This window comes from Bufo gargarizans, chromosome 5 (genome assembly GCF_014858855.1).
Source record: "Bufo gargarizans isolate SCDJY-AF-19 chromosome 5, ASM1485885v1, whole genome shotgun sequence".
Taxonomy (NCBI): domain Eukaryota; kingdom Metazoa; phylum Chordata; class Amphibia; order Anura; family Bufonidae; genus Bufo; species Bufo gargarizans.
Window position 1 is genome coordinate 60861684 of NC_058084.1, and position 27821 is coordinate 60889504.

Here is a 27821-nt window from a genome sequence, read left to right on the forward strand (position 1 = left end):
AGCTAGACATCTCACCCAGCCCTAACAATCTTGCGCCTGTGCTTCTACTCCTTCTCTCACAAGTGTAACAGCGCATGCAAAGTCTCTGCTCCAGTAGCTGAAGCAGGACCTATGCATTTGCACCACTACTCGCAGTCAAGAGATTGTTAGCGCCGGACGATATGGGTTCTTACATTGTGTCTAGTATTATACACACATCATACACAACCTGTGGACAGGGGTGGTGCTGGCTCTAGGTGAAAACAGCCATGACTTTGTAATCTTGGAGAGCTCTGTGGTATATGGTATTTATTTTTTTTATGTTAAAAAGGACCAGTCCTCTCTCCTGACATACCTGTTTTTTAACTATGTGCATTCCCCTTATAAAGACAATTGTGGAGCATTTATTCTTATGACTCTATGTTGTGCCATTCCTTTATTATTCCTGCTAGAAGTTTACAAATTACTAGCAGTCTGCAGTAAAAGTACTGCTGGATTGTACCAGTAACAGGTGTGTCTGTCTCTATCCAATCAGTGCTGCTGGTGTCAAACTGTGCAGGGACACACCCCTAACAGGTAACACCCATATGTTCCCTTACTGCAGACTTCTGAAAATCCATTTATATACTTCTAGTACAAATAATAAAACAATGGCACAACATAGAGTCATAAGAATAGATGCTCCAGAATTATTTTTACATGAAGAATGCAAGTAGTTACTGTTGGAAATGCACATAGTTAAAAAAACAATCAGGCATGTCAGAAGAAGTGACAGGTCATCTTTATATAGCAAACATAAAACTGCTACATAAGTACATTGTAAAACCACTGTGGGGTTTCGTTCTGGTAGATAGGGTAAGCGGGCGCAGTACAGAGGCAAAATACAATTTCTTAACTCAAAACGTCAGTGTTTATTCACACTAGAGGCAATTGCACAAAATAGCATGTAACTTTGCAGTCTTGGTGTTAATTCACACACAATGGAAAGTTCATATGACACAAGTCACCTTGCTGGCAGTTCTGCCTCTAGTAGTCCACAGCAGGCTTTAGGGGGCCTGTTTCCCCAGCATGTATCTCTCAGCTCTCCAGCACAGCACAAAGCCTCAGATCCCCAAAACAGAGACATCTCTGCTGAGCACAGCTGCCTATTTAAGGACAGCCAGGTGCTGCCAAAACCCGGACCAGAACTTAAACTCTGGTCTGGTATTTGACCTTACCTGGCTGGAAACCAACCCAGCCCCACATGCTAAGAGGAAAATACATGCCTTGCCAAACACAACCCCTCACTGTGTCACACCACCTAGAGGTAAACCCCTTGTTACATTGCATAGTTACAGTGCAGTATATCTCCAATTCTAGCGCCATCATGGAAATATTGTAATTAGATACTTTACAAACTTTACGGCTAAATATACTGAAAGCAGAGCTGTAGTTTAACATTTTCTGAGCAGCGGGGAATAAAGTTGTTTAACTGCTGGTTTCAGCTTTTTGACAATATTTTCAACATGTCATTATATGTGGAAATATGTCGTTTCATAATCCACCACTGCATATTACAGAATATTCAATCACTTAGAATCAAATTTAACTTTTTTTCACTGTAAAGAGTTCTAGATTTTTTTTCCTCATGTTTTTTTTAAATAATTGTTTCCTGGCATACAGATTATGGTTATTAAGAACTCACCTGGAGACTTTAATGTACCGTATCTGCCTAAACAGGGTATGGTATTCTTGAATTTCATATATTTATGTCATAAAGCCACTGTGCCCTAACTATACAGTAATACTTGTCACTTTACAGCTGGGGGCAAGGAGGTAGTCATTTAATCTGTAATATCACTATCAGGATTACAATGAAAATAAACATTTAGAGGTAGGTACATTAACATAGGATTAACAATAAGTGAGGAGGATAGCACAGCTCCTGCCCCTTTTTCCACCTTGTTACACAGTGATCTTTATACAGGGCATGCCCACATCATGCTTCTATATCAGTCAATAAGCCAGTTTCTTATGTTGATGTGCCTGCTGTAAAAGGGGTTATCCCATGACTAATGTAAAAAAAAAAATTGAAAATCAGATTCCATGTAGTACATGACAATCTCTTTTTAATAAAGCCAGAACCAGCCCTGTACCTCTCATGGGTACAGATATATCCCCATTCATTGTCTGTTAGATTTATATCAAGCTGGCAGCTCAAGGGGAATGTCTTATCTGCTGCAGCTCAGGGGGCGTGTCCATGCTCTCCCTATCACAGCTCAGGAGGCAGTTGAAGGATGAAACTGAGCATGTGCGGCCTTCTCAGTGAGCAGGTCAAAGAAACAAGAAAAAAAAACAGCAGGTGGCGCTATACATTTTACACGAATAACATTTACATTTTACATTTACATTTTATTGAATAACTCAGTGGCTATAGAAAACTTTTAATTATGTGCAATTACAAAAGTATTCAGATTCAGGTGCTGGTTTGAAATTTGTAGAATATTTTTCATGGGACAACCCCTTTAAGAAAATTTCTGAAATAGCAATTCCAGCAGCTCACACAAGATGGCTGCACCCATGGTCCTGTCGAGAATAGAACAACAAAATACACAATCAGAAAATAAAACCAAGAAATGAGAGCATGAACTTAATTTTCATTTATTTACTCGTGATCGTGATTTAAGCATTAGCACATTTTGTAATAACACGTTTCTTTTAAAAAGAACCTGTCACATTGAAAGTGCGGTCCAATCTGTAGACGAGTTTTAGAGAGGGAGATACTGAGCACAACAAAAGCATGGACAAGCCTGGACAATTGTTGATGAACTATGCAACCATTAGACTTCCATCTAGTGGTTGCATAGCCATGAAATGTGATATACCGTATATACTCGAGTATAAGCCGACCCGAATATAAGCCGAGGCCCCTAATTTTACCCCCCAAAAATGGGAAAAATTATTGACTCGAGTATAAGACTAGGGTGGGAAATGCAGCAGCTACTGGTAAATTTCAAAAATAAAAATAGATACCGTACCAATAAAATTATTCATTGAGGCATCAGTAGGTTAAAGGTTTTAAAAAAAAGACTGATATTCGAATTGCGAATTTTAATCGTGAATATTCGATTTTTTTATGCAAAAATTTGAATGCGATTTTTTTTTGCGAATCAAGAAAACCCTCCCTACTTCATACTTGGCCAGGGAGGGGGGATGTCCAGGGGGAGGGGAGGCTGTGCAGGGGCCGGTACTTAGTGCCGGTGTAAATCTCGCGGTCTGCTCCCAGTGTAAATCTTGCGGCCCGCGTGTCTCGCGAGATTTACACTGGGAGCTTAACAGAGGTGCCGCGCGGACGTGCTGGGAGCTGACCGGAGCAGCTGTAAAGGTAAGTAACACCTACTCTGGCTCCCAACATGTCATGGTCTGTATTATGGCAATGTAAGTTGCCATAATACAGACCTAGACTCGAGTATAAGACGAGGGGGCTTTTTGAGCCCAAAAATATGTGCCAAAAAAACTTTTCTTATATTCGAGTATATACGGTAATTACTTATTTGGCCGCTCAAAGAGAGTCAAGTTGCCAATGTTGCAGTTTCTCATAAGGGCCAGCAAAATATGTATTCTCTCATTTCCTATCTTGACTCAAGTTACTAAGCACCAGGCTGGGGGTACTTGACCTCCTTGAGTTTTTTTTTTTTCTCGATGTTCCATGGGACTAGCAGTAAATCATCTCTTCTGGAGACTCTTCATTAAGTACAATTGTAGGCTGAAGTTCTTTGTTACCAATGATTAGAACTCGATCAGTGAGGGTTCAGCTTTTAGGACCACCGCAGATCAGTACACTGAGGGGAGCATGGTGTTCAAACAAGTGGTAGGCCCTCTTTATTTTATACATAGGCACATGGACTTGTTTTTACAAGTCCACATACCTATGTTTCAGCAAACACCTAGTAAAACAGCTTGCTCCATTCAGTACAATTCGATGAGCTGCAGTGCCAGTGAAGCTGCTCATATAGGCTGCTATATCTCTGTACAGAGCTGCTATATCTCTGCACCAAGCTGCTATATCTCTGTACAGATCTGCTATAACTCTGTACAGAGTTGCTATATCTCTATAGATTGATGCAGTGCCCATAGTCACATCATAGCTTCTTCAATTTAGTGATCAGTGGAGGTCCTAGAGCTTGATAGATTATAGATGTTATGGTCCTCAAGAGCCTCTCTAGTGGAAGCCCTGAATATATGAAAATAATTGGACCATAGTTTTTTGTTTGTTTTTTATAGTATTTTTGTGCATAATATTAATTCTAACATCCAAAAACTATCTAGTAACTTACGAGAAAGAAGCAGTTATTTTTCCATGTGTTCTTTTACCACTTGCCTGAGCTCGAATGTTTTGGTGCAGAAACAGATTTAATATGTTCAGTGCTGGATGTTCACGGGAGCACCTCCAACTCAAGCCTTCAAGCCTGCCATGCATTAAATGTGAAAAAAGAAAACATGAACAAGGGTTAACAGTAGCATGCTCTAAAAATGATCTTTCGTTCCAAATGGAATTACACCTGGTGATCTGTAATGGATTGTATTTCATGCTGACACTTTCATTCTTCTGCTGTACTGCTTTTGAGCATCTTCTTTTGTAAGCTGTTTCACTCAAAAAGATAAACAGACAAAAGCATGGCAAGAGAGAAAGGAACAGAAAGGCAGCCATGTGGAGAGACATGCTGCCTAGTAACAACCTAGCTCTGTGGCGGCCATATTCATTTGCTGGTAGGAATCGTAGGCTGTGCTCTGCTTGCATTGGCACTAAATATGAAAAAATAAATATACATAATATATGTATATATATGCATACCTTGGGTTAACTTATTTATAGGATGTCTTTGGTGTAGCACTATAAGTATTTGTAGAAATAACTGAATGTTACATCTATGCAGATTGTGCATAAACTGGATTAGAATCCATGAGGTTAATACTAAAAGTTGTTTTCTATGTTTACCAGGCATCCTTAAACTGTGGCCCTCCAGCTGTTACAAAACTACAACTCCCAGTATGCCCGAACAGCCTACAGGTATCAGCCTACAGCAGGGCATTGTGGGAGTTGTAGTTTTACAACAGCTGGAGGGCCGCAGTTTGAGGATGCCTAGTTTATACAAATAAAACTTAAAGGGGTTATCCCATCTTAGACAATGGGGGCATATCGCAAGGATATGCCCCCATTGTCTGATAGGTGCGGGTCCCACCGCTGGGACCCACACCTATAAGGAGAACGGAGCAGAGAAAGTGGAGGAGGGCGCACTGCGCATGCGCAGCCGCCCTCCATTCATTTCTATGGATCCGCCGAAAATAGCCGAGCGCTGGCTCCGCTATTTCCGTCGGCCCCATAGAAATGAATGGGAGCGTTGGCCGCGCATGTGCGGTGCGCTCCCATTCACTTCAATGGGAGAGGCGGGGAGCTGTGCCTGGTGGTGGTCGGACCCTGGGAAACCCGGGGTCCTCCAGCCACAACTCTCCCCGGCTCCGTTCTCGTTGTAGGTGCGGGTCCCAGAGGTGGGACCCGCACCTATCAGACAATGGGGGCATATCCTTGCGATATGCCCCCATTGTCTAAGATGGGATAACCCCTTTAAAGTCTAGCTTTCCTTTGGGTTTATTTTTAACACTGTGTAAAGACAGGGATGTTAAACATTTTTGTAATATACTTCATCAGGGAAAGATGTTTCTTTGTTCTAGATAATAGGGTGTAAAGAGTCTTCTTAGCAAAGGAGTGTCTGTCTTCAGTCTTCAGCATTTTACTGAGTGCTGAAGAAGTCTGTGTGAAACATGCAGAGACTTCCAGTCTGTTTCTGTTGCTCCTCAGTAGAGATAGCCAGTTTGCAGTGTTCACCAGGAAATACATGCGATCTGCCATCTTAACTGACAAGTCTGGTGAGGCACAGGTAATTCCTTACCTGTGCCTGTGCGCGAGCCGGTCTGAAATGAAATGCGGTCTCCGAGAGCAGACAGTTCTGAGAACAGCCCGATGAAGGCCGCCGGTGGCTGTTCTCGGAGCTGCCTGCTCCCGGAGACCGCATTTCATTTCAGACTGGCTCGCGCACAGGTAAGGACTTACCTGTGCCTCGCCGAACTTCTCAGTTAAGATGGCAGCCCGCATGTGTTCGCTGGCAAACACTGTGAACTGTCCATCACTATGACTATGTATATGTGCCCTAACTATCACTGTCCATCACCCTGCCTATGTGACTTGCTACACAGTGGCATCTTCAACTGAACCATTGAGGATTGAAGACAGATTCTCCTTAGTACCATTTAGTGAGAGCTTTAAACTGAAACAACACTGACACTGGGACCTCTGGGACCCGTGCCTACTCTGGAATGGGGATCCATACCACCCTGATTGGTATCCACTGTTTCCTTCCTATGTTAGCATAGTAAGACTGCCCAATTCTTATATGACTGCGCTCACCCCTGTGCACTCACCTCTCCAGCTGGATGCAATGACCAGAGACTATGTCACCAGGCAGGAAGAGATCCAGGGACCCTTGTTTAGGAGATGGGTGCAGGACCTGCATCCATCAGACATTGATAGAGCGAATCGACTTCGGATGAAACAAGTGGTACCTTGAAACCGAACCTGAGTTCGGGAATTTTTTTTTTAAAGTACAAATTAATTTACGAAGTTATTGCGCAAAGTAAGAGCTCCTGCTGTAATCCGTACAGTATTAGAATGAAGTTTTCCCTAATTAATAGTGTTTCCAAGTCTCGTACCCACCTTGAACGCTGCTGATAAGTCTACTCTTGTTGCAACGAGGAGTAGAACATAGCGTCAGTGTGACAAAAATCAGCAACCATTGGTGGGTTATCTCATGATGTAATGTAAAAAAATGAAAATGAGACATATTGTAGCACATGACAATTTCTTTCTAACAAAGCTGGAACCGTCTCTGCTAGCTCAGTAGGCATTTCCTTTCTTGGGGGCATGTCCTTTTTGCTTCCCTGTAACTGTCACACAGAACAGTAGCTAAGGCTGGTGGCAATTAAAAGATTGGAGCTGAGCATGTGCGACCACCTCAGTGATGTTACTGAGGTGAACAAAGAAATGAGAAAAATTATCTACAGCAGGTGGCGCTATACAGATACATTTTATTGAATAGCTCAGAGCTATATTAAATTGTTTGCGGCATTCCGTTGTCATTTTTAGATTCAAGGGGTGATTTAATTTGAAAAATATAGAATAATCTTTGTGGGACAACCTTTTTAAGTAACACTTTTTATAGTAGAATAATAGTTAGACAAAAATTCAGCATCTACATGAAAATATCTATATTTCACTGTGCTCTTTATTGTATTATTAATGCAATGCAGAAATACCCTCAACTGTATGTTCACATGGAAAAGAATTACTGACTTATTTTTATTCTGGAACTTTTTGCATAAAATATTCCGGTTTATGACAACTCATGTCTCCATTTGATGAGAGTCTGGCATCTAACAATAATGATGTGATTTTCAAGCGGTCAGTAATAGCCCAGCCCAGTCATACGGCAGCCTCTCAAGTACAATTACTGCTCTAATAAGTATGAAAGCAGTTTATTTCCAGCAGAGAACTCAATGGGAAACATAAATAACAGATTAACAGCAAAACACAAAACATGTTGACCAAATAGATGATTGCGAGCAAACTGAGTACATTTCACTCTTTAGCATTTATGGTAGGCTTCTGTTCAAGGAATTTAGGAATTGTTTTCTTATAAACATTTTCTCGGTCTGGTGTTCAAGTAAGATGCATATAAATAAAGTAATTTTTTCCAAATCAAATGAATTAGTTTGGACATTTCTTTTCTTAATCTACCAATCATTTTATAGGATAGGTATTAAAGGGGTAGTAGGATATTGGTGACCTATCCTCAATATTTGATCGGTAGGGGTTTCACACCTGGCACCCCTACCTATTAGTTGTTTGAAGAGGCGATGGTGCTCCAGCGAGCGTTGCAACCTTCTCACAGCCTACCAAGTACTGCACCGTACACTGCATAGTGGCTATGCTTGGTATTACTGTCCAGGGCCATTCACTGGATTAAGCATCATTAATATGTCAGTGTTCCACGTACGTGTGCTGTACACATTCTCCACAGACAGCACATGTCCTCATTCATTTTAATGTCAGTTTTTTTACCATGGACTGGGGGGCCGTGTTTTTAGCATGGAAACATGCTCTATTTTGTTTGTGCTCACTGATCCATCACGCCCATTATAGACTATGAGTCCATAAAAACCATGGATGCAACACGGATTCCATCCGTGTTTCACGAATCATTAGGAAGATATGCTTTGAAAATTATTTTTCAGCTGTGCAGTGTCTGTGAAACACGGATGGCACATGGAAAGCAAAACAACTGACACACAGATCCATAACGGACATCTTCAGGGAGGCATCATTGACCACCTTTTTCATGGATTTAAGCACGGACGTGTGAATGAGGCTTTAGAAGTGAGCTACACATAGGCCATGTGGCCAATGAACTTGAAATAATAATACTTTGAAAAATCTGCAGTCACTAGATAAACATTTTACTGTAGGCTACTGGAGTAGAGGCCCCAAAAGTTAGGCATTCATCTGACAGAAAAAGCCTTTTATGCCGCTGTATATACATAAGACAAGGACCATTCTTTCTTCTGGATGGTGGCGGATATGTGTAAGCTTGCATGAGGAAATTCAAATACACGTGGTCGTCACAGGTGTTAAATTCCTCAGAGATCCATGCCTCATTATTTTTTTAGAAATGTGAGATAGTCCAAACTATCGTGAGCTAGGCGAGTGCGCTTCTCGGTCACGATACCCCCTGCTGCGCTGAACGTACTTTTGGACAGGACACTCGACGAGGGGAAAACCAATAGTTCCATGGCAAACTTTGCCATCTCTGGCCACAGGACAAGCCTGCACACCCAGTAGTCCAGGGGTTCCTCGCTTCTCAGAGCGTCCACATCGGCTGTTAACCCGATGTAGTCGAAAGCCTGTCAGTCTAGGCGTTACCTGAGGCTGGATCTGGAGGGCGGCTCTCAATGGGTTGGCTGCAAGAATGATCTCATATCCGAAGTAACCAACACATCTTCAAACCACCCTCTTCTTGCAGGCACGGTAGGATTGGTACCCACACCTGTTTCACTGTGGGTGGAAATTCTTCTGCCAGCACCCACAACAGCAGAATGCAGCATCTCTCGCAGCAAGGCCTGGAAAAGCTGCATTATGACACCCCTCTGTGATGCTGGAAACATGTCAGCCATTTTGTGTTTGTACCGGGGGTATGTTGCCACCCAATGCTGGTGCTTGCCTTTTATGCTTTTATACGGGGGTCCCTCTTCAAACACTGGAGCATAAAGGCCCTTATTTGCACTAAATTGGAAGCGTTGGAGCACCCTGGCTAATCCTCATCGCTCAGGAGAATGTCTTCCTCGTCAAAGCCTGTCTCCCGAAGTCCCCCTCAAAGCCTGCTTTTCTTGCTCTTCCTCCTCCCCCCCAGCCACCATTCTCCTCTGACTCCTCTTCAGACTCCTTCAGACTTGTATCAGATAGAGTAGCTTTCCCTGGGAATTTATTCAGCATTGAGACTTCCTCGTCTTCCAGCTCCTGCTCCTCAAAGGCTTGATCAATGACACAATGCAATGCAGTCTCCAGAAAGAAGGTGTAAGGTCAGATGATCTCATCATCATCGTATGGTGATCTCATCAAATAGCTTCAGAAGTCTGCATGCACGGTGAAATGAAACCAAGCTCCCCAGAACCTGTCCTGCTGCAGAGTTCGTACAGCTGGTCGTTAACGGCACGTTGCTGCTGGAGAAGCTTATCAAACATATGCAAGGTCGAGTTCCAGCGGGTCGGGATATTACAAATCAGATGTCTGACGGGCAGATGGTGTCGCCACTGAACGTCAGCAAGGCGAGCCATGGCTGTGTTTGATCTTCTAAAATGGCCAAAGATTTTCCTGGCCTGCTGCAAGACATCCTGGACCCCAAAGTATTTGGCAACAAATCGCTGCACGACTACGTTAAGGACTGTGCTGTGCAATGTGTCATTTTGCCCTGTTTCATCGCGCTCAGCAGATTGGCAACGTTGTCGCGCATCACTTTACAAACTGTCAAATTGAGCGGGATTAGACACTGATCGGCCTGTGACCACAGAGCTGAAAGCAGTGCAGGACCAGTGTGGCTTTTGGCTTCCATGCACAACAGCATCACCACAGCATGGCAATGTCTCACCTGGCATGTCGTTTTGGGCAGCCTGGCAGGAGACGGGGGATGGAGTAGGAGGAGGAGAAAAAGAGGCAGGCCTGCATGCAATCCGTGGCGGTAACACCAAATCCACATTGGAGCCATGGGTTACATGCTTGACGGCCGTCAGAAGGTTCACCCAGTGGGCAGTAAAAGTTATGTACCTTCCCTGCCGTGTTTGCTAGATCACATTTCTGAGGTCAGATGTATCTTGGCACCGACACTGTGTGCCAGAGATATATTCACTTGCAGCTGAACGTGGCCATATAGCTCTGGGATGCCCTTCTGGGAGAAATATTTCCTACTGGGGACCTTCCTTTGCGGTGTGCCAATGGCCGCAAATTTTCTAAAGACTTCAGAGTCCACCAGTTTATATGGCAGTAGTTGGCAGGCTAGCAGTTCTGACAAGCCAGCGTCAGCCGTTGGGCAAGAGTGTTACCCTGCGTCATCAACATTTTATGCTCAGACATTTTGGCCACGAAAGTCTGCCTTCTGCTAGATGAACGCATTGATGGCACGGTGGAGTGAAGGATAAATGGGAGGAGAGAGGAGAAGGAGAAGAGGCAGGATGTGGAGCGGCAGAAGTGTGGCTTTGTGGGTTCTGACGGCATTGTTCCCACTGGTCTCGGTGATGAGAGGCCAGATGACTTCTTAAGGTGGTCATCCCTAGGTGAGTGTTCGGCTTAATGCCACTTATCTGCTGACAGCACAGGCTGCATATGGCAACACTATTGTCAGCAGCTAACATGTTAAAAAAAGCCCACACTGCAGAGCCATGTGCCGGCGTCCTGGGAACGCCAGATGTGACCGTGCATGGTGGAAGGTTCCCTTCCACATAAATTTGCAGTCTGCTTTTTACCTCCTGTGCCCTGTGAGCTCTGCCTGCTTCTCCTCCTTCTCCTCCCTCTCTTTCGTTACCTTTACCACCACTGCCATTTGAGATCATGGAGTAGGCAGCAACAGCGAGGACCTCCCTTCTTGGGCTGATCTGGGTTCTGACATCAGACCGCTTGGTGGTGGCCATTGCTACCTCCTCTTCCTCGTCCGATGTCAAGAATGGCTGTGCATCGGTAAGGTCTGGGAATAGATGGGAAAATAATTCCCCTGACTCGAGTAGAGAGGCTATGGTGGTGGTGGTGGTGTCTTTGGAGTTTCACACATCAGAGAGTGAGGAGGCTGCAGATACAGAGGATGAGGAGGTTGCAGAAGCGGAATGCTGAATGAGCCACTCAACCAACTCTGGTGCATCCTTTGAAGTAATTGCACACGCCTTCTCCAAATTCCCACTTTGGCTCCTGCCTGGTGCACCTGCCCGAGCCCTACCACCCCTGTGGAATGAGCTGATTCTTCCACTTCCTGTCATTTTCAAAATTACCCTGTGCTTAAGTCCTTAGAGAAGAGCAGTATCAATATTTGGTGGAAACAGGTATATTGAACCCCTTAATCAGTATTTTGTGAAAGCAGGTATATCAGAGGCCTCAATCAATATTTGGTGGAAACAGGTATATCGAACCCCTTAATCAGTATTTTGTGGAAGCAGGTATATCACAGCCCTCAATCAGTATTTTGTGGAAGCAGGAATATCAAACAAACCCATTGAACAGTATTTTTGTGGCGCAGGTATATTGCAGGCCTAAATCAATATTTGGTGGAAACAGGAATATCAAACCCCATAATCAATATTTTGTGGAATCAGGTATATTGTAGCCCTCAATCAGTATTTTGATGAAGCAGGAATATCAAACCCCTTAATCAGTATTTTGCGGACGCAGGTATATCGCAGGCCTCAATCAATATTTGGTGGAAGCAGGTTTACCAATCCCCTTAATCAGTATTTTGTGGAAGTAGGTATACGCAGCCATAAATCAATATTTGGTGGAAACATATATATCAAACCCCTTAATCAGTATTTTATGGAAGCAGGTATCTTGCAGGCCTCAATCAATATTTGGTGAAAGCAGGTTTATCAATCCCCTTAATCAGTATTTTGTGGAAGTAGGTATACGCAGCCATAAATCAATATTTGGTGGAAACAGGTATATCAAACCCCTTAATCAGTATTTTGTGAAAGCAGGTATATTGCAGCCCTCAACTAGTATTTTGTGGAAGCAGGCATATAACACCCTTTAATCAGTATTTTGTGAAAGCAAGTATACACAGCCCTCAATAAATTTTTGGTGGAAGCAGGTATAGCAATCGCCTTAATCAGTAGTTTGTGGAAGCAGGTATATCGTAGGTGTCAATAAATATTTGGTGGAAACAGGTATATCAAACCTCTTAATCAGTATTTTGTTGAAGAAGGTATATTGCAGCCCTCAATTAGTTTTTTTTTGGAAGCAGGTATATCAAACCCCTTAATCAGTTTTTTTTGGAAGCAGGTACAGTCATGTGAAAAAATTAGGACACCCTTTGAAAGCATGTGGTTTTTTGTAACATTTTTAATAAAAGGTTATTTCATCTCCGTTTCAACAATACAGAGAGATTAAAGTAATCCAACTAAACAAAGAAAACTGAAGAAAAGTCTTTTCAAGATCTTCTGTAAATGTCATTCTACAAAAATGCCTATTCTAACTGAGGAAAAAGATAGGACACCCTTGCCCCTAATAGCGAGTGTTACCTCCTTTGGCTGAAATAACTGCAGTGAGACGGTTCTTGTAGCCATCTACCAGTCTTCGACATCGGTCTGAGGAAATTTTACCCCACTCCTCAATGCAGAACTTTTTCAGCTGTGAGATGTTTGAGGGGTTTCTTGCACGTACAGCCCTTTTCAAGTCACCCCACAGCATCTCAATGGGATTCAAATCTGGACTTTGACTTGGCCATTCCAGGACTCTCCATTTCTTCTTTTTCAGCCAATCTTTGGTTGATTTACTAGTATGTTTTGGGTCATTGTCATGTTGCATGGTCCAGTTCCGCTTCAGCTTTAATTTTCTAACTGATGGTCTCACATGTTCTTCAAGCACCTTCTGATACACAGTAGAATTCATCGTGGATTCTATGATGGTGAGCTGACCAGGTCCTGCTGCAGCAAAGCAGCCCCAAACCATGACACTTCCACCTCCATGCTTCACAGTTGGTATGAGGTTCTTTTCTTGGAATGCTGTGTTTGGTTTACGCCAAACATGTCCTCTGCTGTTGTGTCCAAATAATTCAATTTTGGACTCATCTGTCCAAAGAACATTATTCCAGAAGTCCTGGTCTTTGTCAACTTTATCTCTGGCAAATGTCAGTCTGGCCTCGATGTTTCTCTTGGAAAGCAAAGGTTTCCTCCTTGCACACCTCCTATGCAAGTTAAACTTGTACAGTCTCTTTCTGATTGTAGAGGCATGTACTTCTACATCAACAGTAGCCAGAGCCTGCTGTAGTTCTCGAGATGACACTTTAGGGTTTTTGGAGACCTCTTTTAGCATCTTGCGGTCTGCTCTTGGGGTGAACTTGCTGGGGCGACCAGTCCTGGGCATGTTGGCAGTTGTTTTGAAAGCCCTCCACTTGTAGACTATCTTCCGGACAGTGGAATGGCTGATTTCAAAATCTTTTGAGATCTTTTTAAATCCCTTCCCAGACTCATAGGCTGCTACAATCTTTTTTCTGAAGTCCTCTGACAGCTCTTTTGCTCTCACCATGGTGCTCACTCTCACTTCAACAGTCAGGAGCACACCAAACTAAATGTCTGAGGTTTAAATAGGGCAAGCCTCATTCAACATCTAATTATGTGCACCTGGTGTGATATACCTGTGTGAGATCTGAGCCAATTTAAGAGGGAATACATGTGAGGGTGTCCTATCTTTTTCCTCAGTTAGAATAGGCATTTTTGTAGAATGACATTTACAGAAGATCTTGAAAAGACTTTTCTTCAGTTTTCTTTGTTTAGTTGGATTACTTTAATCTCTCTGTATTGTTGAAACGGAGATGAAATAACATTTTATTAAAAATGTTACAAAAAACCACATGCTTTCAAAGGGTGTCCTAATTTTTTCACATGACTGTATATATTGCAGGCCTCAATTAATATTTGTTAGAAACAGGTATATCGAACCCCTTAATCAGTATTTTGTGGAAGTAGGTATACGCAGCCATAAATCAATATTTGGTGGAAACAGGTATATCAAACCCCTTAATCAGTATTTTGTGAAAGCAGGTATATTGCAGCCCTCAACTAGTATTTTGTGGAAGCAGGCATATAACACCCTTTAATCAGTATTTTGTGAAAGCAAGTATACACAGCCCTCAATCAATTTTTGGTGGAAGCAGGTATAGCAATCGCCTTAATCAGTAGTTTGTGGAAGCAGGTATATCGTAGGTGTCAATAAATATTTGGTGGAAACAGGTATATCAAACCTCTTAATCAGTATTTTGTTGAAGAAGGTATATTGCAGCCCTCAATTAGTTTTTTTTGGAAGCAGGTATATCAAACCCCTTAATCAGTTTTTTTTGGAAGCAGGTATATATTGCAGACCTCAATTAATATTTGTTAGAAACAGGTATATCGAACCCCTTAATCAGTATTTTGTGGAAGCAGTTATATCGCAGCCCTCAATCAGTATTTTGTGGAAGCAGTTATATAAAACTCTCAATTTTTTTTTTTTTGCCACAACAGTTATATCACACCACCCTGTTTATTTGGGGCAATCAGGTATATCACACCCTTCAATCAGTTTTTTGGGGGGAAGCAGGTATATCACACCCGTTGCAAATAGTTGCTCCAAAAGCGCAGCAGAACCGCACATGACTACTGTGCAATACAAATGCACTATAATATACTTTCTATGTTAGAAAGTATATTATAAGTATATTACACCCCCCCAGTATATCACACCTATCGATAGCACACCTATATCAGTCCTTAAAAAGACTTTTTCATCCCTATTAACTAGCATTTGGTGTCCCTAACAGCCTTTCCTTGCTCCACAAATAAAACTCTCCCTACACTGGCAAAACACAGGATGTAAAATGGCGGCCAGATCGGGTTCTGTTATAGGGTGGGGTGGGGGGGTGCATGTGCTAAAAACGTCTTAATTGGCTGTCCTGTCCCACCTGATGGATGTGTCATGGGTAAAGGTTCGGCGCAATGCAAAAGAATATGGTGCCCGCGTAAATCGCCATATGTTCGGCAAATCGCAAACGTGCAAAGTTCACCGCGAAACGACCGCCAGGCGAACCGCAAGTCCATCTCTAACTATAGGGTCTTGGTCTTTGCAGCTCACCATTGTCTTGTGTTACAGTTATAGAATGACTGTTGAGTTCAGGATGTAAAACATTAAGATATCTGCCTCTTAGTTTTCACTTCAATAGACCAGACGAAAACAATGCAGGTGAAACCTTGTCTTTAACATGTGATTTTTATGTTTTTAGCATGTTATTATTTGCTTGTCTCTCACTTTTACCCAGCATGTTGCTTTATCCACATTTGTTCTCCACTGCACAATCCATTGTACGTGGCATGGGTAAAAGCTTGATTCTTGCCAACTCAATTCACTCTCCATGCAGCAGCTTCGGCCAATAATTTATTTTCAGTACCCTGCAATTGAAATGCAAGAAAGCATTTTATAGAAATTCCTACCAAAATTAATTTTAAATCGAGAGTGAATTCATATATTATAAAACGACCAAGTGATCACTTTACTTTAAGCATGCCTATGTTAATATGCATCTACATCACCCAGATTAACCATTGTTATGATTTTTGTATGCTATGATTTTGTCTTTATGTTTCATGTCTCTTTTTATGTTTTCCCATTGACCAGAGTCTTTATTTACAACCACAATCATCCCCCTTTTCACCACTGCAACAGTCAAAACCTCTGTTACCATAACACCCCGTTCAAAATCATCCGTCTCTGGCACTGAAGGTATGTTCGCTCTATCATACACCTTGTGCACTAGTCTGCTACCTATGTCAATAACTGAGATGTGATAATTGAAGCTTAATGGGTAAACAGGACAATATTCAGCTGGATTGGATGCCTGCATTGATAACTTGGGTTGAAAGCTATTCCTCCTGATCCCCATATACATATGCACGCTCAGCTTAGCCATGCATTCATGTGTTCTATATTGGAAGAGAAAGGATGCTGCTAGACACCTTAGACATTTCCCCTGACAGTGAAAGTATTGGGCATCTCCTGATAGCCTGCAGTCAGACAAAAGGTGGAATACTGCCTTACTGTATCATTAAATTCACCAGTTTTGACTAAGGCCTTATGCACACGACCGTTGTGTGCACCCGTGGCCGTTGTGCCGTTTTCAGTTTTTTTCTGCGGCTCCATTGACTTCTGCGGCTTCCATTGACTCCGTTGAAAACTCGGCTTGTGCACCGTTTTTACACCGCGCCCGTGACCCGTGTTTCTAGGCCGTGAAAAAAATATGACCTGTCCTATTTTTTTCACGGCCAACGGTTCACGGGCCCATTCAAGTCAATGGGTCAGTGAAAATCACGGATGCACCCAAGATTGTCATCCGTGTCCGTGATTCGTGTCCGTGATCCGTGTCCGTTTTTTCCTATCATTTCAATGGCAAACTTGACTTAGAATTTTATTTCATTTTTCATGTCCGTGGATCCTCCAAAAATCACGGCAGACCCACGGAAGAAAAAACGGGCACGGATCACGGTACAACGGAACCATGTTTTGCGGGACGTTAAAAAATACAGTCGTGTGCATGAGGCCTAAAGGTGGATTTATACTGTCCAACTGAGCAGGCAATTATTAGGATTTTGGGTCCCCGTTGACTTCAATGGGGTTCGGTGTTGGGGGTCAAGTTCGGTACCGATCGAACCAGAACATCCGCGGGTTTCACTCATCCCTAGAAGGGACCTTTCCTTCACAATAATTGCCTGCTCATCAGAGGCAGAGAGAACTGCATTGACATGCAGCAATATTCACCTCTGTATGCAGACGAGCAGTCGCTACTGTCATTACTCGTCCTTTTACAAGTTCATTGTTTCTGGGCAGCTGATCGATGTTACACCAGCAGGATATACTGTCTATAAATTATGATTTAACATGCTGTGTGAAAGATCATTTCACCCAATGGACAAGCGTATTACTCTTTCCTCGGGTGATCGGCAGCACATTTACACAGATTATTGGGAACAAGCTTTTGTAGTAATGTAAGTTCCCAGAAATTGGCCTACAATTGTGTAGTGTAAATCTGCCTTAAAGGGATTGTTTGGTTTCTGCTATTGATGACCTATCCTCGGGTTAGGTCATCAGTATCAGATCAGTGGGGCTCCGACTTCTGATACCCCTGCCGATCAACTGTTTGAAGAAAAAGCAGCACTTGTGCAAGCACTGCTCTCTCTTCCCTGTTTACCTGCTCGCCATCCACATTGCCGCACTGAGCAGTGTCATTACAGATCCTCCATCCCATTCACTTCAATAGGATGGAGAGGTATAGTTCTTGTTATTCTCTGTCCAATTCAAGTGAAGTTGTAATTACACCTACCTGCTGCTGTAATGACGATGGAAACCTGGTAAACAGTGAAGAAAACACAGCACCTTCAAACAGTGGCAGATAGGCCATTAATATCAGAAACCAGTAAACCTTTTTAAGACTAATCTAACTATTGGTATTTAAACATTTACTCTTCTGGCCAGTAAAGAGCATAGTCTGGGCAAAATGAGGTCCATAGGGAGGTATGGATGTTTAGTTTGGTTGTTGGATGAGCCAGGATGCCTTGGAAGTATTAATTACAAGTTGGGAATATCACATTGCTGAGGTGTAGGGAATTGCATATTTATAATCAGGAGGAAAATAGTTTTCTGCATTAATATGGGCTTGCCTTTTTCTGGATTATTACAGAAGAATAGATTGTACTAGATTGATTTACTGTACATCTTTATTCAACCTTATTATGTTAATGGAACATGAAATGCGGATTATTTTATCAGCTTGTTACCCAGACCTCTGGGATAACAATGGAACCATTTGCCATGACATTTGCCCTATAATTACTAAAAAGACATTTTTGGATTGTTGACAAGGAATTGAAAAATAGCAAGGAGCGGATTTTAATGGCGCCTATAGATGCTTATAAGCTACGGCCTATATTAGCAACTGCATAATTCTCATAGTGTCATAATGCTCGTAGAAGCTACATATACAGAGACCACATATACAGGGAGGGCACACCAGACTGAGCTAAAACTCTAAAGGCTGTTGTTCAACCAATAAATGAATTATAAATTAATTTCTTACTATGTATGAATCAACAGAATGCTAAAATTAAATATTTAAACCAAGATACAAACAGATATGGGTTAATCCGTGAAAAATCAATTGCTTCTGTGTTTTACAAATAGTAGTAAAAATGAAAAATTATACAGTTCACTTATCTGTATATCAAATCTAACTCCATTAAGTAGGCTTTCCGATTTCAAATAAATAATGCTTAAATCATAGTTATTTTTATATTTTTATTCACATTTTTAAGAAATTTACTCATCTCTAATCATAGTATATAAATAAACTCTCCTCCAGAAGGAAGAAAACTTCTTCATACCAACCAAATCAGATATTTCTTCATAAGGAAGAGACATTGGAGGTCATTTCTGACACTGAAATACCTCTATATTAGCCATATTTCAGGTGCAGATTGTGACTTTGTAGCAGTCCCGTACACACACACACACACACACACACAGGGTGGAGGGAAGTGACCACTGCGCTCCACCCTTACCCCTGGCCCTGCCTACTTGCCTCGCGAGTCCTAATGACAGGGGACAACTGGACGGCAATCCCTAGCTTGAACTAAGTGCAGGGATGACAGACAGACAAACAACAGAACGTGAACGGCCGAGTCAATAACAGGAAAGCTACAAAGTACAAATGGAGCAAGCAGAGAATAGTCAAGGGAAGCCGGGGTCATAAATACCAGGAGAGTCGTGAAGTACCAAATGAGTAAGCAGAGGATCGTCAGGAGGAGGCCGGGGTCAGAATACCAGGAGTGCAGCAAAGTACACAAGGAGCAGGCAGAGGATCGTCAGGAAACAGCAGGAGGTAAGTACGCCAGGAAATACAACATCACAGGTGGAACCTAAATTAACAGGCAACCTGTGGCCAGCAGGCTGCCTGTATTTAGAGTGGGGAGTGAGGGTCATGTGACGTGGCCAGCGTCACATGACCGACAGACCAACCAGTCGAGCACCGAGTGATCAGCTCGGCGCTCAAGGCAGACTTAGGAGCAGGGAACCTCCCAGCTAGCAATGCTGCCCTGGGAACAAGGTCAAGCACAGATCCTCGCTCCTGAACCTAAGCAGCAGGTCTGCGGCTAATGGGAGACCAAGTGCACCTTCGGAACCCCGTTACAGACTTCTTCCTGCTCAAGCCAGGTCTAAAAAATGGGTGTGACATGGGCAGGGTCTTTTCATTTACCATTTTATGCACCTTTCCAGGCATAGAAAAAGGTCTAAATGTAAGACAGCTAGGAAGCAGTATTACATTTAGAAGGAGCAGTGGATCCGTCGAAGGTATGATGAGGCCAGTGCATCTTTATAACTTTGGCATGTCCACTGTCAGCTTAGGGGTTTATTAAGACTTAATGAATGTGCTCCATTTTTTTTGGCAGAAGTCTCTGGTTTGGCTGGTGACAAGTAGGTTTCCTCCTTTTGGAGGAAAGCTGATTAGCATATTTATTTCCCATGGCCCATTGCCTGTAAATCATTTTCCATACACTATTGGTTATCTTCAATGAGAACAAATGGCTTCCCATCCACTACAGAACATCAAAAGTCCTTGTGAAATAATTTCTGTTTCAGCTCATCTCAAGATCTCTGTTTCTTGTGACTGAAAGGAACTGTTTACATTAAGAGAGTGAGACTGTGCCCTGGCATTGATGATGAGTCTTGACAATCATCTATCAGCTAAGCACAACAGTACAAATGTGACTTCACATCTAAGCTGCAGATGATAATTAAAGGGGTTATCCAACCCCTATAATGATCCCCTCCCAAATGCCCAGACACCTCATATAGTTTATAGTCACCCCACTCTCTGGCACCCACAAGCTCCTGATCCACACACGGCCACCACTACATCTCCCTGTTGCATGGGTCAAAACATCTGGCAGTGGGGGGGAGTAGCCAATAGCAGGCCGCAACGGGGATGAGCCTTCCTTGCATCGTGGGTGACGCTAGAGAGGCTTGTCCCCGTCATGGCCTGCTGCCAACTTTTAGCTGGGAGAAGGAAAAGAGCTGAATCATTCATGCAATACCTTTTTTGCACCTCTGGTTTGGTGTCATTATGTTTTTATTTGCCTGGCCCTTTCAATCAAAGTGGAGAGGTAGCTATAGCCACAGAGAGATCAGAGCCTCTAGGTGTAGCAACAACGCTCCCATTGCTCCCAGAGGCTCATTTGCATATATTAAAACATCATTTTTCTCAGCAATGTGGACACATATGAACAAGGGACCAACACAGATGCCTTCAGCTGTCAAGTGCACGTGTAACAGGTCAACCAGTTTCATAGGTACAAATCTTTTGACAGATGCCCTTTAAGACTGTATGAAGCTTAGTTGATTTGTTGCAGAAATTACTATAATTGATTCAGATATGTAAGTGAGCGATCAGGCCCTATGGAGATATAAGAGAGTGGCTTCAGGACCCAGTTCACCTGTGCCTCTGAAATAGCTATAAATATACTGATTCAAGCTAGGAGCATAAATCTAATTTCTTTCATATAATTGAGTCCATTTAAGGCTTCTAAAATGCATCTACCTCTACTGCGATCTTCATAAATCCCATTGGCATGCCTGCATTTGTGAACTTTTTTTTTTCTTTTTGCTTAAAGTAAAAGAAACTTATCTTAGGGAAGGCAGAGATCATCTGTAGGAAAGACCCAGCTGGATGTCCATCTTTTTCTCGCTTAGAATCATAAACTGTTTGATCCAATGGTTCTTTTCCATTGCTGGCTTAGATAGAAGATTGTAGAAACCTAAAAATAGATGTCATTAGGTGGTATGGGTGATAGGCCTGTCGGGCAAAGGGAACAGAATTTGCTAATTCTCAAAATGTTGTTAGAATTTGTTAGAATTAGTAGTTGTTAAAGTTATTACGATAGTATTGTAATAGTAATAATGGTAATGTTAATGTATAAGCATTACATTTTAATGTCAGGGCTTTACAATTGTTAGCATTGCATAGATGCTACCGATCTCTTACTGATGAAGCAGTATGTCATATACCACCTTCATAGGAGCTCCTTATGCGCAACCACCCATCGATGGCAAATAATGCTCTTTCACTCCACAACAAAAGGCTTTTCAGCAGCTGCTGAAGATCATTCACTAGTTGAATAAATGGTCCCCCATACTCATATTGGCTAATTACCAATAATTACCTTAGGACTGCCTTCTCTAGAAGAATTGTGTTAGCAATTTAGCAAGCAGTGCGAAATTAGCCCAAGGGTCATTGAAAACGTATAGAGGTTGAAACAAACACCATGTCTTTTTTACTTTGGTTCCAAATTCCCACAACATAATGGGGACCTAGGTCAAAGGGCTAGTGCAGCCTGAAACATGTCAAAGATATTATCTGCTTGTATCTTCCATGAAAATAAAGAATCTGGTTTTAATTGTTGGCAGTGCTGGATCGTTTTCTCTGTTTTCAATTGGAGTTCCATCTCACCGTGTCAGGACAAATTTTGATTTTAACAAATATATATTTTTTTAAATGTGGGTTGAATTTTAATTCAAAAAAATTGTGACAGGCGCTATAACTAGAGTTGAACAAATTTCTAAAAAATTGTTTTGGGTCTTAACCATCTGATTAGTCTGAATCGATTCAATTCAGGAAAGAACCAATCCTATAAGAAACAAAAGTAATTTGAATCCCTAGTCTGCCTGTTAGGTCTGCAGCCCGTTCCTGCCACCCTGCTACCCATGCAGGTGTGGAATCCATGCAACTTACCATGTAATCTGGTGTCCATGTCACCAATGTTCTCTCCATGATGCTGCCTCCATGCTCCTGTCTGATGCTTCCTTAGGGCACATGCTCACCTCTGGCCCCTTAAAGGGCCAGTGCACGTGATCCCAAATCCTTCCTCAGAAAATGGCTGAAAGTCTCTGAGTATTTAAGGCACCCTCTCTAAGCAGAAAGGTGTCTGAACTTTAAGTTCCCTGGTAACCAGAAAAGGTGCTTGATAGTCTAGTGTGTGCCTTCCTACATGTGTGCCCCTATACTTTTAAGTTAAAATTCAATTTGTATTTAATGGGGTTGTCTCAATTCAGAAAAAGGCATTTATCATGTAGAACAGTGTTTTCCAACCAGTGTGCCTCCAGCTGTTGCAAAACTACAACTCCCAGCATGCCTGGACAACATTTGGCTGTGCGGGCATGCTGGGAGTTGTAGTTTTGCAACAGCTGGAGGCACACTGGTTGGGAAACACTGATGTAGAAAACGTTAATACAAGGCACTTACTAATGTATTGTGATTTTCCATAATGCCTCATTTGCTGGCTAGATTCATTTTCCCCATCACATTATACACAGCTTGTTTCCATGGTTATGACCATCCTGTAATCCAGCAGCAGTGGTCATGCTAGCACCCTATCAAAAAAAGTGCTGGACTATGCACACTCCCACGGTCCCATCTACCGGAGAGACAGGTGCTTTTTCCTATATTGTGCAAATACAGCCATCACTGCTGGATTACAGTGAGGTCATAACCATGGAAACAAGCAATGTACAATGTGATGTAAAAAATAATCAAGCCAGCAAAGGAAGCAATGTGGACAATACATTAGTAATTGTGTTGTATTAACTTTCTCTACATGATAAATACCATCTGCTAAAGTGAAACAACCCTTTTAAGTTATCACAGTCTGTCTACCCTGTACCCAAGTCAAGTCCCCAGCCTGCCGGCCTCGTGTTTGCCTCATCACAGCTCCACACACAAGTATTTTCCTTTGTCTGCATTAACAGTGTTCTGCCTGAATCTCTAAAAAAAATTCCATTCTAGTCTTGGTGACTGTTCAGACTGTTCTTGCAGATTTCCAGCATTTTAATGCTTTTATGTACCCTGAACTTATGTTGCTTGCCGCCGTGTCCCTTATGCCAATGAGTCAGCTGTCACACCAAGACTATCTCAGAAGGTAGCTATCTGGTTGTTTCCCCGCAGCAAAGTCTAGGAGTTTGTTAAAGAGAGAATACCAGGGGAGCACCAGAAAAATGCCCTTAGGGTTTATCTGAAAGCCAAATTGGTTAGTTGGCACTGTGGGTTCATACTCTTTCTCAAACTCTCCCTTCATAAATTTGCCTAAATTTAATCTCAAGAATTCAGAGTGTAATTTATTTATTTATTTTATTGGGTAGAATGTTGACTCTAAAGAATTGATTTGCTCAATTCTAGATGTAACCACTTTTGTAGCTAGACCCACTAGCAATGCCTTTTCTCTATCCTTGGAGCCATGATATTTTGTGAAATATAAAGCAACATGTAGAAAGTGTTATTTCCTTTTCATCCACTGCAGTTAAAAATTGCTCTCAGCAGAAACATTTTAATACACAGTATATTATGAATTATTGTATGTTTGTCATATTTATAGACCTACCTTAGATTAGATCGAGGTTCTCCAGGGGAGAGATTTAATTAGAAAGGGCTCAAAAACAAAGGATCACTCCTCCCACTGGAGCTCCTTTTCAGATCTTTACCAGGTCCCAACTGGTTTCTGCTTCCTAGTTCACTCTTGATAGACAGGAAATGCCTTGATATGCCTACTCAGCCAGTCACTTGGGGGGCACAGTGTTGGACTGTTGGAAGCATAGATCAGCAGTAAAAGAGATCTTCAATCAGTAATGAACTGACTGCATCATAAAACACTAAGATGCAGTCAATTCATTTCAGTGGAGCCACGGTCAGCCAAGCAGATTCAGCAGACACACGTACAGTGTTTCCTGGGGTGATCTTGGTCGTGTGCATGAGCCCTAAAATTGATAGCTTATCCTTAGTATAGCCCATCAACACCAAATCAGTTTGGGTCTGACTCTCAACTCTTTTAAGGGTCAGTTGTGCTCCAGTGAGCGTAATATCCCCTTTGTTGTTGGTCAGCTACATCTCTATATTTTTTAGAAGAGGCAGTGCCTGGTATCACAGTTTATAACAGATTTGTCCCATTCAAATGAAAGGGATTGAGCTGCAATAACAGACAGATGCTACTGAACGTATGGTGATATGTCTTGCAGACAATGAAGTTGATGCAGTACTTCAGAAAGCACAGTGGCCCCTTTAACTAACCAATCTGTCGGAATTCCAAGTGCCAGCCCCCCTTTGTTCTAATCTGTTTTTATTTTGATTACCTATCCTAAGGACAAACCATACATTCTAAAGAACCAGATAACTCCTTTAAAAATTAAAAAATAGCCATAAAAAAACTTAATTAGGATATTTCCTGCCAGTAATCAGTTATTGGAAACGGATACAATCCGTCTTTCTCTCGTGAGTACTTTGGATTGTTCTAAAATGTTCTTTGAGTGCCATCTGAGTAAGTCCTATTGGCAAGTCTGATTTGGATAATATTTTGTGAAATATAAAGCAACATATCTCAAGGACCATAGAGATGTTCCTTAGAAAAGAGACAGCTGGTAGTCCATCTTACTTTGGCTTCTGATGATGAAACATTTGATCATATGGCCTCTGTCCATTGCTGACAGTAGAAAAGAAGGTTGAAAAGATTTTAAGTCTTAATGATAAGTGTGTGATTGTTCAGATAGATTTCTCAGACGAAAGTCATCATTTTGCATGATTTTTCTAATAAGGCAATAATGAGATGATAATTTTTTTGAAAGTATAATTAGGAAATGCATGTTTGCTTGTTAATAGAAAAATTCAACGTAGTCTCTTAACAATAGAAGCAATAACATGTTTGACCTTTTTTTAAATTACGCAATCAATTTTTCAATAAGTGGCAGGGTGTCAGTGCAGATGAGTATGGCTTTTTTTAAATTATTTTTTATGTCATATAAGCCATATATATATTTTTTTATTTAATATATTTTTATTTAGGAAAATGCATAGTTAATCAATTGCATTATAATTCTTATCCCTCGTTTTTTTCTCCATTCCCAACCCACTTAACCCAAACCTACTCTGCCTCTTTTGGCGATGCATTTCGGGAATAAAAAAATAAAAAAGTGAAGAGCAAAGGAAATGAATATGGAAAGTATGTGGAGGGGGGAGAGGGGAAAAAAAACAAAAAAGCTACTTCTTCCAACCTCCCCATATCCTATAAATCACTGAAGAGTTAAACCTACTTTAAATCTTAACTTTTATATAAGATAATAATTAAAATGAATCCCACAAAACAATATATGTTTTGGATAGCTGCAGATAAATATCTAGTGGAGTACACTAATAGGGTATGTAAATTTGCAGTTGAAGGACTACATTCACAGCCTGAGCCAAAGAAAAAGAGAGTGGGAGCAGTGGAATCTGGTAATTGGATCCGGCAGATCTCCTAAGTACCATACGTCTGAACCGTGATACATGACTCAGTGTTATATATATATATATATATATATATATATATAATGTCCTAGGTACTGCATACCCTATAGTGTACTATATTAGTATACTATTATCTTATATAAAAGTTAAGTTTTATAGTAGCTTTAACTCTTCAGTGATTTACAGACTATACACCTACCCAAATATGCATTAATAATACTGTGAATTCTCCCCATATCCTAGACCATTTTTCCTCAGAATTTCTTTGGTTATATAGAACAGTCTCATATCTCTTGACCTTATTAACCAAATATAACCCCTCATTGAGCTTTGGAGTATTTTGCGAGATCCAGACTCGAATAATCAACAGTCTGGCTAAAAACATAATTCTAATCAAAATAATCTTTTTGTACTTATGGCAGTTTACCTGAGCTAGTTCACTCAGGTCACGGAATAACTACCCTCACCCTTTTGGGTGATAAAATTCCAGATTGAACCCCAATAAACTTAAAGATCTGGACACAACCAAAGCATGTGCAGAAAATCGGCCCACTGTACATCACACCGTGGGCAGTTTGAAGTTTCTCTTAAACCACATTTATTAAGCCAACCTGGTGTGATATACACTTTGTGTAAATAATTAAACTGTACCAATATGTAATTTGAATTATGTGATACTAATCTTAAATAAGCAAATATATTTCCCCATTCCTGTAACATAACCATTGGACAATAAATTCCTCAAGCCCCCTGACTCGGGGAGACAGTCTTATTAAATAGTGCCTTAACTAATAATTTATAAAATAAGAAGATCTTGCCCTTTGTGATAAATCAGAGAAGGGAAGTACCTCTCTATTCCTCACCACCTGTGAAACATAGATAATGTTACTTTTCTGCCAAAACTTATCCCCAAGTAGTTTATCAACATCCTGTAAATAAAAATTATGCCAAAGAGGAGTGCAAAAAAGAGAACCCTTTATTCCCATCCATCTTGTAATAGTGGTCCAGGATCAAGAACATAGCTTTCCAGACGCTCTCTATTCTTGTTCAACATTAATTAATCGCCCAGATTCCAACAGGGAAAAATATTATCAAATGGGGTTCGTTTCACCAAAGTCTTACACAAAGCACTTTTCTTACATTCACAAAATAACCATAACTGCCCAGCTAAAAAATAGCCCTTAAAGTAGGGAAGATTCAACCCTCCCTGCTCTAGTGGATGATAAAAATAGTCTAATTTTAACCTCACTCGCTTTCTTCCTAAGGAAGATCTTTGATCAGCCTCTCAATGAGTAAAAAAAAAAAAACTTGTCCTGCATCCAGATTGGGAAATTCCTAAGGGTATAGAAAAGTTGGGGTAAAATCACCATCTTAACTAAGAAAATTCTGTCATCTCTAGTTAGAAATAGTCAAAGCCATATTGTGATATTTTTTTATCTCAATTTAGTTATTAACCCTTAGGATACCAGCGCCGTACATGTATGGCGCAGAAATGCGCAACAGAAATCCAAGAGCAGTACAGGTACGGTGCGCTGATCGGACAGGTGTAGGAGCTGCGCCCGCCCGATCAGAGGCAGGGGTTCGGCTGTCACTGATGGCTGGACCCTTGCTGTATGCGCCGGCATTGGTGAAATCACGTGCGGCATCCTCATGGGTGCTGTTGTCCATTGGGTCTTCTCGCTGCTGTGACGGGGACCCTATGGCAGGGAAGGCAGCCTGATGCCTTCCTTAGGCATTGTGGCTGCCTTCCGGGAGAGCCTGTGAGATCCAGGCCCCCTGGATCTCACAGACAAGCAGGCTGTAAGCGTATTAAAGTGGTAATACTCTTACAGCAAATGCATTACAATACAGAAGTATTGTAATGCGTTGTAAAGGGGATCAGACCCCCAAAAGTTGAAGTCCCAAAGTGGGACAAAAATTGAACTGAAATAAAGTTAAAAAAAAAAGAAAGTTACTTTTTTTTAAAGTTTCAAGTAAAAAAAGTGTCCTTTTCCAAAAATAAAGTAAAAAAAAAATTGTAAAAAATAGTGAAAAAAAGAAATGTAGACATATTAGGCATTTCCGTATCCGTATCAACCGGCTCTATAAAAATATAACATGACCTAACCCAAGAGGTGAACACCATAAAAAAAAAAAAAAAAACTGTGCTGCAAAAAT

The 27821-nt window shown here is 41.5% G+C and overlaps 1 protein-coding gene across 1 annotated transcript in view; it reads left to right on the plus strand.

Annotated features, from left to right (window-relative positions):
- Window positions 1–27821, plus strand: part of LOC122939302 (cell adhesion molecule 2-like) — a 198296-nt gene that overhangs the window by 71066 nt on the left and 99409 nt on the right. Inside the window, exon 5 of the mRNA XM_044295373.1 lies at window positions 15971–16075. Coding sequence (XP_044151308.1) covers window positions 15971–16075 — 105 coding nt within the window. The remainder of the gene's footprint in view (window positions 1–15970; window positions 16076–27821) is intronic.